The sequence below is a fragment of the Leptonychotes weddellii genome, chromosome 8, assembly GCF_054177405.1.
Source record: "Leptonychotes weddellii isolate Sample4059 chromosome 8, ASM5417740v2, whole genome shotgun sequence".
Lineage (NCBI taxonomy): Eukaryota > Metazoa > Chordata > Mammalia > Carnivora > Phocidae > Leptonychotes > Leptonychotes weddellii.
The window spans coordinates 123238639-123251921 of NC_138376.1; the positions used below are offsets into that span (position 1 = coordinate 123238639).

Here is a 13283-nt window from a genome sequence, read left to right on the forward strand (position 1 = left end):
GTGAGGGACAATAAGTGAGCACTGCTTTAAGTCACTATTTGGAATAACTGGAACACAAGGCTTCCGAAAAAAAAAAAATCTAAACCTGTCATACTCTTGGGTAGTTATTCAGTCATGGACCAGAAGAGAAGGAGATTATGTGGAGAGGGTCCCTCTCTCTGTGCCTTTCTGATATGACGGTGTTGGTCAAGGTGATCACGGACATTATGTAAGTACGTGGACTCCTCCTCCCTGGCAGCACCAAGTAGTATTGAATATACCAACCAGCTGCACGAGCTGATTGGAGAAATTATGGTGTCTGCAAATCCCAAGGCACTCAACACCCATCTGTTGAATGAATTAAAGAAACAGCAAACAGGATGTGTGTCACCAATTAATAATACTAATTAAAAAAACCCTGAACTTGTTACACAATTACTTGCCACTCATTCCTTCCCCACCTTGGAAACAATAAATGAGTATCTTCTTGTGATTACTAGACTCATGGCACCGATCGTCCAAAATGGGACCTAGTCTTTTTCTTTTTTGAGAGAGAGAGAGAGAAAGAGAGAAAGAGAGAGAAGGGGGAGGGGCAAAGGGAGAGAGAGAATCTTAAGGAGGCTCAGCCCAGAGCCCAATGCGGAGGATTGATCTCATGACCCAGAGATCATGACCTGAGCTGAAATCAGTTCAGACACTCAACCAACTGAGCCACCCAGGTGCCCCAGGAAATCTAGTCCTTCTAAATTGTGCTTGCAGGAGGGTCTCTCAGCCTGAGGATGTCTGCCCACTGGTTCAGTGAATCGCTGGTTATGCATGGAGGGCATTCAGTACAGCCAGGATCTGGGTGGGAGTGGAGTGGGGGCAGGGCAGAAGTCCAAGCTTGCACTTCCTTCTTGCAGAGGCTCATTCCAACAAGCTTGTACCACTGAGTACAGAATGTCCTTCAGCCTACATGCACTCAACCAATGTTTGCTGTGCACCTGTGTGAGTCAGGTCACATGCCAGTTCCTGGGCCACGGGGGGAGCAAACCCAGACATGGTCTCTGCCCTAGTGGAGCTCACAGTCACGCTGTGGCGATGCACAATGGAGAAGCACATGGAGAAGTGCAAACACGCAGCATTGAGAAGGGCTTGCAAAGGAAAGTTATCTGGTGCTTCAAGTGGGCATGCAGTGGGGGGTGCATTTTACCAGCTTGCAGGGGTTGGGAGGACTTTGATATGAGCTGAGTTGTGAAGGGTAGGAAGGAAGGCAAAAAATAGGGGAAGCGATCAGCTGGTACAAAAGCCTCGTGGAAGGAGGCTGCACAGTGACTCGGGGACTGCAAGAGGGCTGGTGGTGGTGCGCACAGTTATTGTAGCAGGAGTGGGGTGGGGGTGGGGGGGTCTTCCACTGAGAGAAGAGACGGAGAGCCGAAAAAGGCCCTGACCGTGAAGAAGACCGAGGCATTGTGTAGGAGAATCAGAGAAGCCAGGACAGTAGTGAGTGTCGGGGGCCAAGGAAGGGTGCATCCAGAAGGAGGAAGAAGACGGGATGATGCAGCTGGGCAGTCATGGGACTATGGCTTAAGCAGGAGCAGAGGACTAAGGACCCTTCCAGGAATGGAGGTAACTCACGAAATAGCTCAACTACACCTTTTCTTTTCAAGAGCATCATATAAGTAATTACCAAGTATAGTTCATGAATTATGTTAGAAAAGCACACGGATTTGAATGTTACAAAATCATAGAAAGTTTCTTCTTGGGTGACGCTTTGGTGCAGATTCTGAAGGATTTAAGAAAAATGGGCTTAGTTTGCTTCTCCAATGTGGCCTGAAAGAATTGGTTATGAAGCTGATGCAAAAAAATGGTGCCTTTTCTAAAGTGTAAATAAAAGAGGCTCTAGTATTAAATGCCCCTCCCCCTGCTGATATTTTGTTGCTGGTAATTCACAGAAGCGTTAGGGGATTGGCCTATAATGCAAAGAGGGCTGAGTTTGCAAGGGGAATGTCACAATTTGCCTCCTGGTCTGACACTTAATAACTGTATTCACATGGACTGGACACATAACCTGTTTGTACCTCTGTAAAATGGGCATAATAGTGTGTTTTCCTCCTTCATGGTTCATGAAGGTGAACGAGATCCTGCTTTGTGAGTTGGAAAGCACCACATACTTACAGTTAAGAGTACCTGAAAAGCCGTATCAGTCACTCACATTTTAGCTAGAAGGAGGTATAAGAACATCCTTGAAGGCAGATTTGGTGGTGGGAGGGATTGATAGAGTGCCCATGGGTGCTGTGGGCTGGCGTAAGCGGTATGAGAGGGGGTGCCACCCAGGAGAAAAGGGGCTGTGGGTCACTGCTGACGATCTCTCTTCTTTATCACCTTCTCCAGGACTGGTCATGCCAGGTAGCACGATACTACCAGGTATGTATTCCTGGGTAGAGAAGGGTCTTGCTGGGCACCAGGATTATGCTGGGCTTTTCTGTGGCTTGCCCGGGGGTAGCCCACTTTGCTGATGGCAAAGCCCCTGTCAGCTGTCAGCTGGCCCATGCCATTTCAGAGGTGACCACAGGTCTGTGCCCCTGAATATAGGCCAGGTATGCAGTAGGAGCTCATTAAAGGCTTACTGAAGAAATAATTAGTTTCCCCATTTTGAGCACGAGTACCTGCCTAACCGCATGGGATCTGAGGTATGTGTGGCTGGTGTGACATGCTCCATGCTTGGCAGCTTTGTAGTCCCCACGGTTCTGCTCTCGACAGGAGGCGGGGCTGGGCCAGGGCAGGCTGGATGGCGGCCAGACGTGTGTTTTGCTAGCATAATGCCTCAGCCAACTTCTCAAACTGCCTACTGTGACTCGAAGACTGGACATTTTGAGTTTATATTCCACCCTGGTTTACTAATGCCTTCTCCCCAAACTAGACTTCTTAATTCCGCAGGATTAGAGTGAGTGCACCCTGAGTGAGGTCTGCCTATGGAAATTACATGCAGGGTTAAAGCCCTCCTTGGGGAAAAAAGAGAATAAAGTAAGAGAAGGGATAGGCAGCATTTAGAACGAAGTCTGTAAGCTTCATGGCCGAAATAGCACAGTGCTCTGGATTGTACGTTTTTGTGTGTTTCTGTCTTTGAAAGCTCTTTGAGGCAAGGGGCTGCCTGAGTCTCAGTCACATTTTATCCCCAGATTCTAACACATTACTTGACGCAGAAACAGCTGTTCAACAAAGGTTATATAAAGGAATAGATTAATAAATGATTTCTCTTGATCTAGCCCAAGTCCTGTGCCCATTAACAAGTGGCAGGTGATAAACTGGGATATCTAGCTGCTTCTATTTGCAGTGTGTTTGTCTAACAGCCTGGGGCCACCAGACAGAAACTTAGAGTACGGTCTGTGGGCTTTCCTATCATGGCAATCAAAACATTCGCAATTAGAATCTTCGATGATTCTTAGGCTAGGTTGGGTATCTGACATCTTAATCCTTTACGTTCCACTAATTTGCAGTATATTTGCACAGAAGAGAATTCGCCTTGGCACCGCTCTGCTGTGGAAACTAGTCAGAACTTCTTCACAGAGGAAGCATGTTTCGGGCAACGATGGATTTACGCATATGTAACCAGCACTTCTCTCCTGCATCTTCCAAACCCTGAGAAGGTGGATGATGTAACACTGAGGTCTTGTGTAATTGTCTGCTAACAAGGATTGCTCACCATTCGGATGATAAAGAGGTGTCTCCAATCCATCTGTACTGGACACGGGGCATGCAAAATATACTTTTATTTGTACTCTCTGCTTGGATCCTGATGCTTTTGCTGAAAATCGAATAGGAGACATCCGGAGGTGTTGTGGTATTGTGGAAAAGACGCGCACCTGGAGTCAGATGGGGGGGACTGTCACCCTCACCTGTCACTAGTGTGGGTACACAAGTCACATAAACACTCAGAGCCTTGGTTTTCTCGCTTAGAGCAGTGCCTCTAAGATTGTTGTGTGAATCAGAACAAAAGAGATACCGCTCAAGACATGTTTGGTAAAGCATTATTTTATTTTACCAGAAACATCTATCAGGACAATAGTAAAATAGAGGGGAAGAAAACTTTGGAGAGCTTGTATTTTTGAAATGGTCACCTCGAGGATAGAAGACTATGATTCTTAGGTCAGATTTCTTTGAGGTCTTTTTTCCCCCATTTTTTGTTTTTTGTTTGTTTCTTGTTTTTTTTGTTTGTTTGTTTTCCTGAGGTGTTCTAATCCTCAAGTTTGAAGTTTCCTTTTGGGACTTTAAAAATGAAACACACTCTCAAATTTGTAATCAAATCAGAATCTGGACTCAGAAATGTTAGCCATTTCATTTATATCTCATAGTCCCTGGCTGATTGTTCTGATCTAGTTGGAGGCAATTTTGCATTGTTCTTCACTCTGGAATGGCCACAGAAGAAAGCTGCTCTAATAAGCAACATGCTGGGGAGGCAGGTGCTATGCACAGGCATTTCACAAGGAAGGAAGGAATACGGTGGTCAGGACTCAGTGGTTACATGGGATGGAAATCCCATTCCAATTTGGCAAAAGGGAATTTTTGTCTCCTGGAGCTTAGGAAGTGCAGGGCTGGAGCTCGAGCCCAGGACTTGCGCACCTGCAGACTCTATCTCCCTGTTCCGTTGTTCGTGTGTTGGCTTCATTCTCTCTGGATGGTGCCCCTCAAGGCTGAAGCCAGAGACACAGGCACCTCCTGGCTACTGTGTCAGTTTCCCGTGGCTGCTGTAGCAACTACTGGTCTGTGGGCTTAAAACCACTGAAATGTATCCTCGCACAGCTCTGGAGGCCAGAAGCCTGACATAAGTTCCACTGGGGTCAAGGTGCCCAGAGCTGTTCTTTGCCTCTTCCAGCTTCTGGTGGCTGCCTCCTACCTTGGCTCATGGCTGCATCGCTCCTATCTCTGCCTCTGTGGGCACATTGTCTTCTTCTCTGTTATGTCAAATCCCTTTCTCCTTCTTGTAAGGATGCATGTGATGGCATTTAGGGCCCACCAGATAATCCAGGATAATCCCTCCATCTCAAAATGCTTAATTTAATCATATATGCAACCATAAGGTAACATTCATGGATTCCAGGGATTGGGGCATGGATATCTTTCGAAGGCCATATTTCAGCCTACCATAGATGCCATCCTTCAAGATCTGTGAATGACTGGAGAAAGAAGACTTTTCCACCAGCTAGGACTCTGACCCTGCTTGGGTCACTAGGGATCCTTGGACCAACTGGAGTGGAGAACAGAGTGGCGTGGAAGGGACAGTTCCCACTGGGGCCACTTGGTTGGAGTGGGGGAAAGGGCTACTATTCCCAAAAGAAGAGCCGGAGGTGGGGGGCTGCTGGGCTGACAAAAACCACAGCCGCATTACATGGCTTATGGAGGAAACATCACAATACTAGGGAGCAATGTAAGAAAGTGCATTATTTCAACATTAAAATGCTGGCAAACTACAAGAGCTCTGGGAGTACAAAGGACTCTCCGGATGAATGAAAAACAAACCGTCATTGGGAACCAGGAGAAAGCTTTCCCGAAAGGAGGCTGAAGGAATTACGGGTTCATAGCCGATCACTGGGCAAGAGGCACCAGCCAGGGTTCAAGGGCAAGGATGTGTTGGTGCCTCGTTTCAGAAAAGACCTACTGTGTTTCTCTTTTTCATCGGTCTACAATTCATTCAATAATCGTTTCCTCTCTGCGGAATGACACAAATCTGGTCAAGTTTTGGGGTGTCCCGACGGAGAACTGACTCCGTGTTAGGTTGCGAGCTTGAGCGCGAGCAGCGTTGCGCGGAAACCGGCCGGCGGCCGGCAGCACTGACGCCCCAGCGCGGGCCTGCCTGGCGCAGGTGTCCTTGTCGCCTCCAGGGGCGCTCCCCTCGCGCTTGGAGGGGCACGAGGCTTCGGAGGGCGAGGGCTGGCCACACACAGGTGGGAGTCCGGTCCAGGGAGCCCCTGAGCAGGGTTCACACCATCGGTCCTGGAGGAAGCAAGGCCAATCAAGTCCTCGGGCTGGGACTCCCCGTACTTCAAGACGATTCCTTTGCGACGAGTTGATGCGCTCCACAGAAATGACAGCGAGGAGCAGCAGTGTCTAAGGACATCACACCCCCTCTCCTGGGCGCGCGGGGTGTGGGAAGGCCGGGGTGAGCCGCAGGAAAGACCGCAACGTGCAGAAAGAGGTGAAGGGACCTGGCTCCAGTCCCCAGCGTTAAAACCAGGGGTATTTACTTAGGGGACCATAGGGCACTCTTGGGCTTGGCAGCGACTGGAAGCGATGAGCCATTTCCCGAGCCAGAAAACGAGAGAGGTTAGACAATGGGAGGAACTTCCCAGGCCCCTTCGACCCGCATCGCAATCACCGAATTTTCAGAACCACCAAGCGGGGTTCCGGGGCGCTCGAGCTCCCGGAGTCCTGACGCGGCACCCGCTGCCCCTCCCGCCCGGGCCCCCCGTCCCGCCGCCCCGCCGCCGGCAGGGGGCGCCCGCTCGCGGCTAAAAGGCGCGGCGGGCGGCCGGAGGCCTCAGTACACAGCGCGGCGGCCGGTGCGCGGGCGGAGCGATCAGCGCGGGACCAGGGCGCCGCGGGCACGGCGCAGAGCGCGCACACCCACACGGACGGCGGGGACCGGACGGCGGGGACCCGACGGCGGCGCCTCCGCGCTCCCCGATTCCCTCCCAGCGCCCACCCGCCAGCCGGCCCGCCCAGCCCGCCGCGCACCCCGGGCTCCCGATGGCGCCCGAGACCGGGGCGGCCCCGCGCGCGCGGTGCCCGCTGCCCTGGGCGGCGTTGCTGCTCCTGGCCGCGCTGCTGCCCGTCGTGTCCCCGGCGGGGGCTCCAGGTACGCGCAGTCCCGGGCTCGGCTGCCCGGCTCTCCGCGCCTCCTCGCCGCTTCTCTGTCCACCTTCCATGCACCATCCACCCTGCCTGTCGCTCCGGGGACCGCCGTCCCGCTCTGTGCTGTGCGTGTCGTGTCACTAACCTGTGCGTCCTCATCGCTCGCGGGTCGGGGCGCGGAGGGGCGGCTGGGGACGCGGGGTCTGGGCACTCGGCGCCTTGCGCACGGGAGGCGGGCGCGGGACACCACTGGTGCCGGGGAGCTCAGCGCCCTCGGTTTCAACTTTGCCGTCGAATGCCGCGGAGTCCGGAGACTCGAGCAGTCAGTCTAACTTCCCGGAGAGATTCAGGCAAAGGAAAAACAAAACAAAACAAAACAAGAAAAAAGAAAAGCGACCCTTTGGCGTTGCGGTGGAGGAGGGGGTGATGTTTTCCTTTGCCCAGAATATCCCCGTGGGCATCCCTCTTTCCTTCAGTTCGCCTGCCCGGAGGTAGGGATGCCTGTTGGAGGGTGGCCCTCGGGAGACCAGCAGGGAGGCAGGGAGGGAAGACTCTTCTAGAAGCGCCCGGGGGAAAGCTGCGAGCTGCCCGGGGGCGGCCGGGTACCTCGGCGCCCAAGCATCAGCGGCGCTCGGACGGAGGCCAGAACCTCCCGGTGGGAACTTACGAGCTGGGAGAAGACCTTGGTCTTGAGAGGAGGGAGCGGGAAAGTGGGAGAAGCTCGCCCTTCCCGGAAGAGACTGAGGGCTGGCAATGGGATGGATGCTTTCTTTCGGGGCTGAAATGTGAGCAGCGCTTTTCGGTGTCAGACGTTTTTGAAGGTTTCCGGCAGAGAGTTAAAGTTTGTGGTGGGTTTTCATCCCTAAGCCTTTGGTAGCCCTCGGTCCCAGCTCCTGTGCAGGCATTTTCACACTTGAAACGGTGTGGCTTTTACTTATGTCATCAGTTTGTAGGAATCCAAGAGTCCACATTTTTGTGGATACTATTCACTCCCAGCTGGGTTATAAAAATTCAGATGTGATTCCAAGGAAGGCTACTTGCGTTATGATGCTATTTAGTGTCCCTACTGCCCTCTTAGAAAGGGGAAACGAGGGACAGTTGGGGAGTCGCGTTGCCTTGGAGTTCTTTTTGGTGGGTACATCTGCATCAGGTTGATGCCACATGGTGGGAAGCCAGAAGTCACTTCTTCATAAAAAAGGCAGTACCAGTGGGAGATTTTGTTTTCCTCTGTTAGCAATCTCTAGGAAATCATTCACTGAATATTTGGTGTAGTAGTTAACAAGAATAAAACATATTTTAAAACCTTTCAACTTCCCCACCTACAACCCATGGCTTCCCCCGCACCCCCAAGATTAAATTTTCTGAATGTTGAAAGGGGTTTTGTTTCAGAAAATGGGCTGGAACTGGAGGTAATGCTAAACTGGCTTCGTGATGATTCCAGCTTCATTCCTGGTGGATTCCCCTGCCACCTGCCCAGTGGGTTACATTTGCGTGTGCTTGGAGTCAGGGCTCTTTGTGGCAGTTCCCGAAATGCTGCCATGGTCCTTGCTATTCCTTCTCTTGCCTTCTGCTCTGTAAATCCACTGAGCTGTGGAATGTGGGAGCTGGAATGCTTGCTGGCACTTCTCTCGACTGTGTTGACGTGGGATTTGCAGGAAAATGACGATCAGACTAGAAATGGACCAGCACGTTTCGAAATGAACATCTACTGCATTCAAATGAAATTAATAGAAGGAAAGCAACAGCTATATTCTGCAGATAGCTCCTCGGTGCTGTGAAAGAGATCATGGGGCACATAACTTATTTCATCTGCTCCTCTGGAAGGCTTCCCGTCTGTCCTGCCCTACGTAGCTACAGTCACTGCTCCGGACTTGGATTCTGGGTCTGGCAGCAAGGCCATGGGCATACGGCTCCTTCTCTGGTTGAATCAATGCATGGGCCCAGCTAGCTGCTTGAGTCAAACCTTCCCCTGCTCCCAAGCTTTGGGGGCCAGAATCCCTCTAATGAAAGCACCCAGAGCCACTCTAAATGACAGGCCACCACAGCGCACGGGACTTTCCTTAAAACAGAGGAGATAAGCAGGGCATACTAAAGATCTAAATAAACCCTTTACCTTGGTGGTCCATTAAGACATAGATCAAAATAAGCAAGTGATACCTCCATCATCCCTCCCTACAGTAAATTGCTAGGCAACCGTTAAGATTATGGTGGCACTTGCCAGTCTGATAGGATACGTATCTCTAAACATGGGAGGACACACAAACTCGCAGACATTTCTAGCAGTTATCTTAGGGTGGTTATGGGTGACTTTCATTTTTTTCTTTGGAACTTAATATCCTTTCAGGGATTCTGCAAGGTCAAAACTATTTTCAAAGAAATGCCCAGATACTGTTTGCCTTTTTTTTTCTTTTTTTACTGTGTTGCTGTTTGCAGCAAGGGTGGAAAGCTTGGTGGGTGAAAGTGCTGGTGCTTTTGGGTGAATCGAAGCATTGGCGCCATAATGAACTAGTAGTCACTGAAGTGAAGAAAAGATATGTCAGTTGCAATTAAGAATGTCCTGGTGCAAAAATTATTAATTTTACCAAGTCTCTACCCTGGAAGGCATGTCTTTTTAATATTCTGTGTGAAGGAACAGGAAAGGGACATACAGTACTTCTGCGAGCTGCCCAAGTTCAGTGGTAATCCTGAGGAAAAATCCTAAGGAAAATCCTGGTAATCCTGAGGAAACCTCTTGTGTGATAGTTTGAGTTGTGAACTGAACTAGCTTCTTTCTTCATGGCACACCATATTTACCAGAAAGAATGACCGCAGACAAACTTGGGTATTTGGCAGACATCTTCTCCAAGACGAACAAGGGGGCCTGTCACTTCTAGTAAAATAACTGATAGTCTGTTTGCCAGTGATAAAGTCTGAGCTTTCAAATGAAAATTAGAAATTTTGCCAAGTTATCTCCAACATCATTTGAAAGCTTCCCAATGCTTAAAAACTTTTCTAACAATATCGGTGGTGAGATAAATGAATGCAGTGGCTTAAATATTGTCGTATAAAAACATGTCAGCATTTAGATGACCTGCATAACCAAGTGAACCAGTGAATTCCCAGTGACCAGTGCATAATGTTACCAAATCTTGCCTGGCTAAACGATCTAGCCAAAGTGCAAGAAAGCCCAGTGGATTTTTCATGTAACAAAATGTGAAAAATTCCTCATATGGTTTCAGATTCTACATCACGGCTAATCTTGAAGAAACCGCTACTTGATGAGTTTTGGTGTAGTATCAAAGATTTCCCAAAATGATTCATAAGGCGGTTAAGATACTTTTCCAGCCACAGACCTGTGTGAGGCTGGATTTTCTTCGGGCACTTCAACCACAACATATTGTAATAGACTGAAGGCGTAAGCAGAGAAGAGATCCTGCTGTCTCCCATTGAAGAGATGTGCTGAAGTGTAAAACAATGCCACTCTTCTATTTCTTTTTGTTTTGGAAAACAGTTATTTTTCATAAAATACAGGTTTTTTAATGCCAATATGAAATGGCTTACTGCTGCTATTTTAAAATGATTTAATGCATGCAGCGGAATGTGTGCTTAGTTTACACTTCTGGTCAATAGATCACAACAGATTAAACCCACATAAATATAACCTCTGCGAGATCCTCATTAATTTAAGAGTAGACAGGAATCCAGAGAACAGGAGGTTTGATAACCACTGGGATAGAGAGGGGAAGTAGGTCCCCCATCAAGATGACTGGCTCTGAGTCTCAGTGCTGTGTCATTCACACGCTGTGTGGCCCAGCCTTGGGCCAGCTAGTCAGTCTCCACTAGTCCAAGTGAATGGAAAGATTCCTTCCATCTCCAGAAGTCCTCAGGGGCTTTCCTGTGGCCCAACCTACACCCAGCTCTGTAGGGTTTCCCTCCTACTTCTGTCCTCTTTGAGAAGAGAGGGTGGATATACCCTTTCCTTTTATCTTGTGCATCGGAGCCCACCCAGATGAAAGAACTGTTTTAACTCATCAACTGAGCATGCAGTTTGTTACTGTGAAATCAGAGGTTGTAATAGAATTGCAGAGTGATAATTCATGTCTTTGGAGAGTTGTCACTGGACGGTACCAGAGCATTATCAATATTTCTTGACAGGGCCATTCATATCTCTAGTTAAGTCACAAAGGCTCATTCCCTGAAAACAGGCAGGGGAGGAGGTGAGGATTTTGTGTGTGGGGGGGATGTATTAGTTTCCTATTTACTGTTGTAATGGATTACCACAAATTTAGTGGCTTAAAACAACACACATTTATTATCTTGTAGTTCTGGAAGTCTGAAGTCCAAAATGGGTCTCATTGGGCTAAAACGAAGGGCTGTGCTCCTTCTGCAGGGTCTTGGGGGAGAATCTGATCCTTACCTTTTCCAGCTTCTAGAGGTGCCCACGATCTTCTAGCGGCCCCTCCCAGCGGTCCTGTCACTCTGCTCCCTCCCACACATTGCCTTCTCTGACTCTGGCCTTGCTGTCTCTCTCTTTCACTTATGGGGACCCTTGTGATTATATTGGACCCACTGGGATAATGCAGGATAATCTCCCCATCTCCAGGTCCTTTACTCAATCACATCTGCGAAGAAGTCCATTTTGCCATGTGAGGTCACATATTCACAGGGTCCGGGGATTGCGGGATGCACGTCATCGGGGGCTGTTGTCCTGCTATTACAGGTGATGGTGGTGGGGTGAGGCTAGACGCAAACATTTCAGAAAGGACCCCATCACCCTTCGCTGAATGAGGAGCAAACCTCCCTTCATTGTTCCTATGGAACTGGGGATTTCTTAAGTTATCATTAAACCTCTTACCAGGACATGTTATTTCAGTTTGAAAATATACAGGCGAGTATTTAAAGGTATAAAAATAAAGGAGAGGAAAAAAAAATACGTATATTTACTTGTTAATCCATTGACTATTTCCGTTAGAATATATCCGAACTTGAAATTTTAGATGCCTTTGACGCAAGCTGGGTAGCTGGGGGTAGGGACAGATATTCCTTATTTCTTTTATGAGTTTTAGTAAGCACATATCAGGGCATTTGGATCGGGGTATTATACATACGAGCTAACATCTTCTTTTCCTTCCTTCTAGAATTTATCCTTGTTACAAAGAATACGAATTTAATTCAGTTTTTGGGAATTGTGTTATTATTGATTTTACATTAAGGAAATTTCTCCAGTATGGGCCAGATGGTTAAAATTTAGAAATTTCTAATAAGGTATCTTTTTGCCGCTGAGCGTTGGGTGACGTCATGAGGAAGCCACATTTCCCGCCCCCTTTCCTTCCTTTTTCCTCTCGGCCCCGAGGGCGGCCGCGCTTGCGCTCCGCGGCCCTTAGAGGGCGCTGCTGGCCTTCCGGCGGCGCTTCCACCGCCCTCTGGCCCCTTGCCCTCGGGCCCCAGCAGCTGTGGCTTTAAAGAGATAAAAAATTTAGGATAAACGTGCAGTTATTTGCTTTGGGTTTCCCTTAATGTTTGCCTTTTGTCAGCTTTGCTCCTCGCTGAAGCTTCCTTCAGACAGTAAGTCAGGAAGGACAGATCATGCATTAAGAGTGGCATTGAGTGCTTGTTAGCAGTTTTCAGCTGATCATTGGTGAGGAGGAGCTTGAAAGCCTGAAGCTAAAGCAGGGGTCGGCAGCTCTTGAGCGCTGGGGGACTCCTGGCATCTCTGCCGGTCCCCAGAGCTGCAGCAGCTGGAAGACAGGGAGGGACAAGGGACCCGGGCGGAGGACGCGGGCCTCCTGAGCACTGTTTTGAGTGAGTTGATTAATCAGTCTCAGTTTCTCCCCGTTAACCTCCCTGGATGCTTTTTGTATCTGGGGAGAGTAATGTGCGTTCTAAGGCAGATTTGTAAGTCTAGCAAAATAGCTGGGGAGCTGCTCATGTTATTACTCACTTCTGCTGTGGTCCCTTATATGGGGAGGAAATGATTAAATTATAATAGCATCATAATCTATATGGTATAACCTACACAATATTATTTTCATTTTTACGTGGAGTTCTTCGGAGTGCATTTTAATTTCCTTTTAATACTAACTGGCAGTTAAAAGTGCCACAGAGATTACCATTTCTCTCTATGTTACGTCATCTGATTTTCGTGGCAACCTTGTGAAGTTGGTAGCATCCTCCCCTCACCGTGAGGGAACTGGGTTCACGGGAGTTGGCTGGTTTTCCCAAAGTTCACAGGAGTTGGCTGGTTTTCCCAAAGGAGTTAGCTGGTTTTCCCAAAGTCATGTAGTCTGTAGTATCCCAGGATTTGGACCCCAGCCTTCTGGACCCACATCTTCTGGGCTTCCTGCAGACTAACGAGTTCCTGTTTGGGTGTTTGATGAATTCCCTGTGTTTTCTTCTTTGGGCTGGAGGTGGGAGCTGGCCCCACCACTTTTGATTTGCTCAGAATGCCCTTCTAACTCTACGTTCCAGTAACACTGCCGTTGGCTGTTGAGAAA

At 48.9% G+C, this 13283-nt stretch overlaps 1 protein-coding gene across 1 annotated transcript in view; it reads left to right on the plus strand.

The window, feature by feature from the left end:
- The first annotated feature begins 6524 nt into the window (after positions 1–6524).
- FNDC1 (fibronectin type III domain containing 1) overlaps positions 6525–13283 on the plus strand; it is a 103131-nt gene continuing 96372 nt past the window's right edge. The window contains exon 1 of the mRNA XM_081829254.1: positions 6525–6814. Within this exon, the coding sequence (XP_081685380.1) occupies positions 6706–6814 (109 nt within the window). The 5' untranslated portion in view covers positions 6525–6705. The remainder of the gene's footprint in view (positions 6815–13283) is intronic.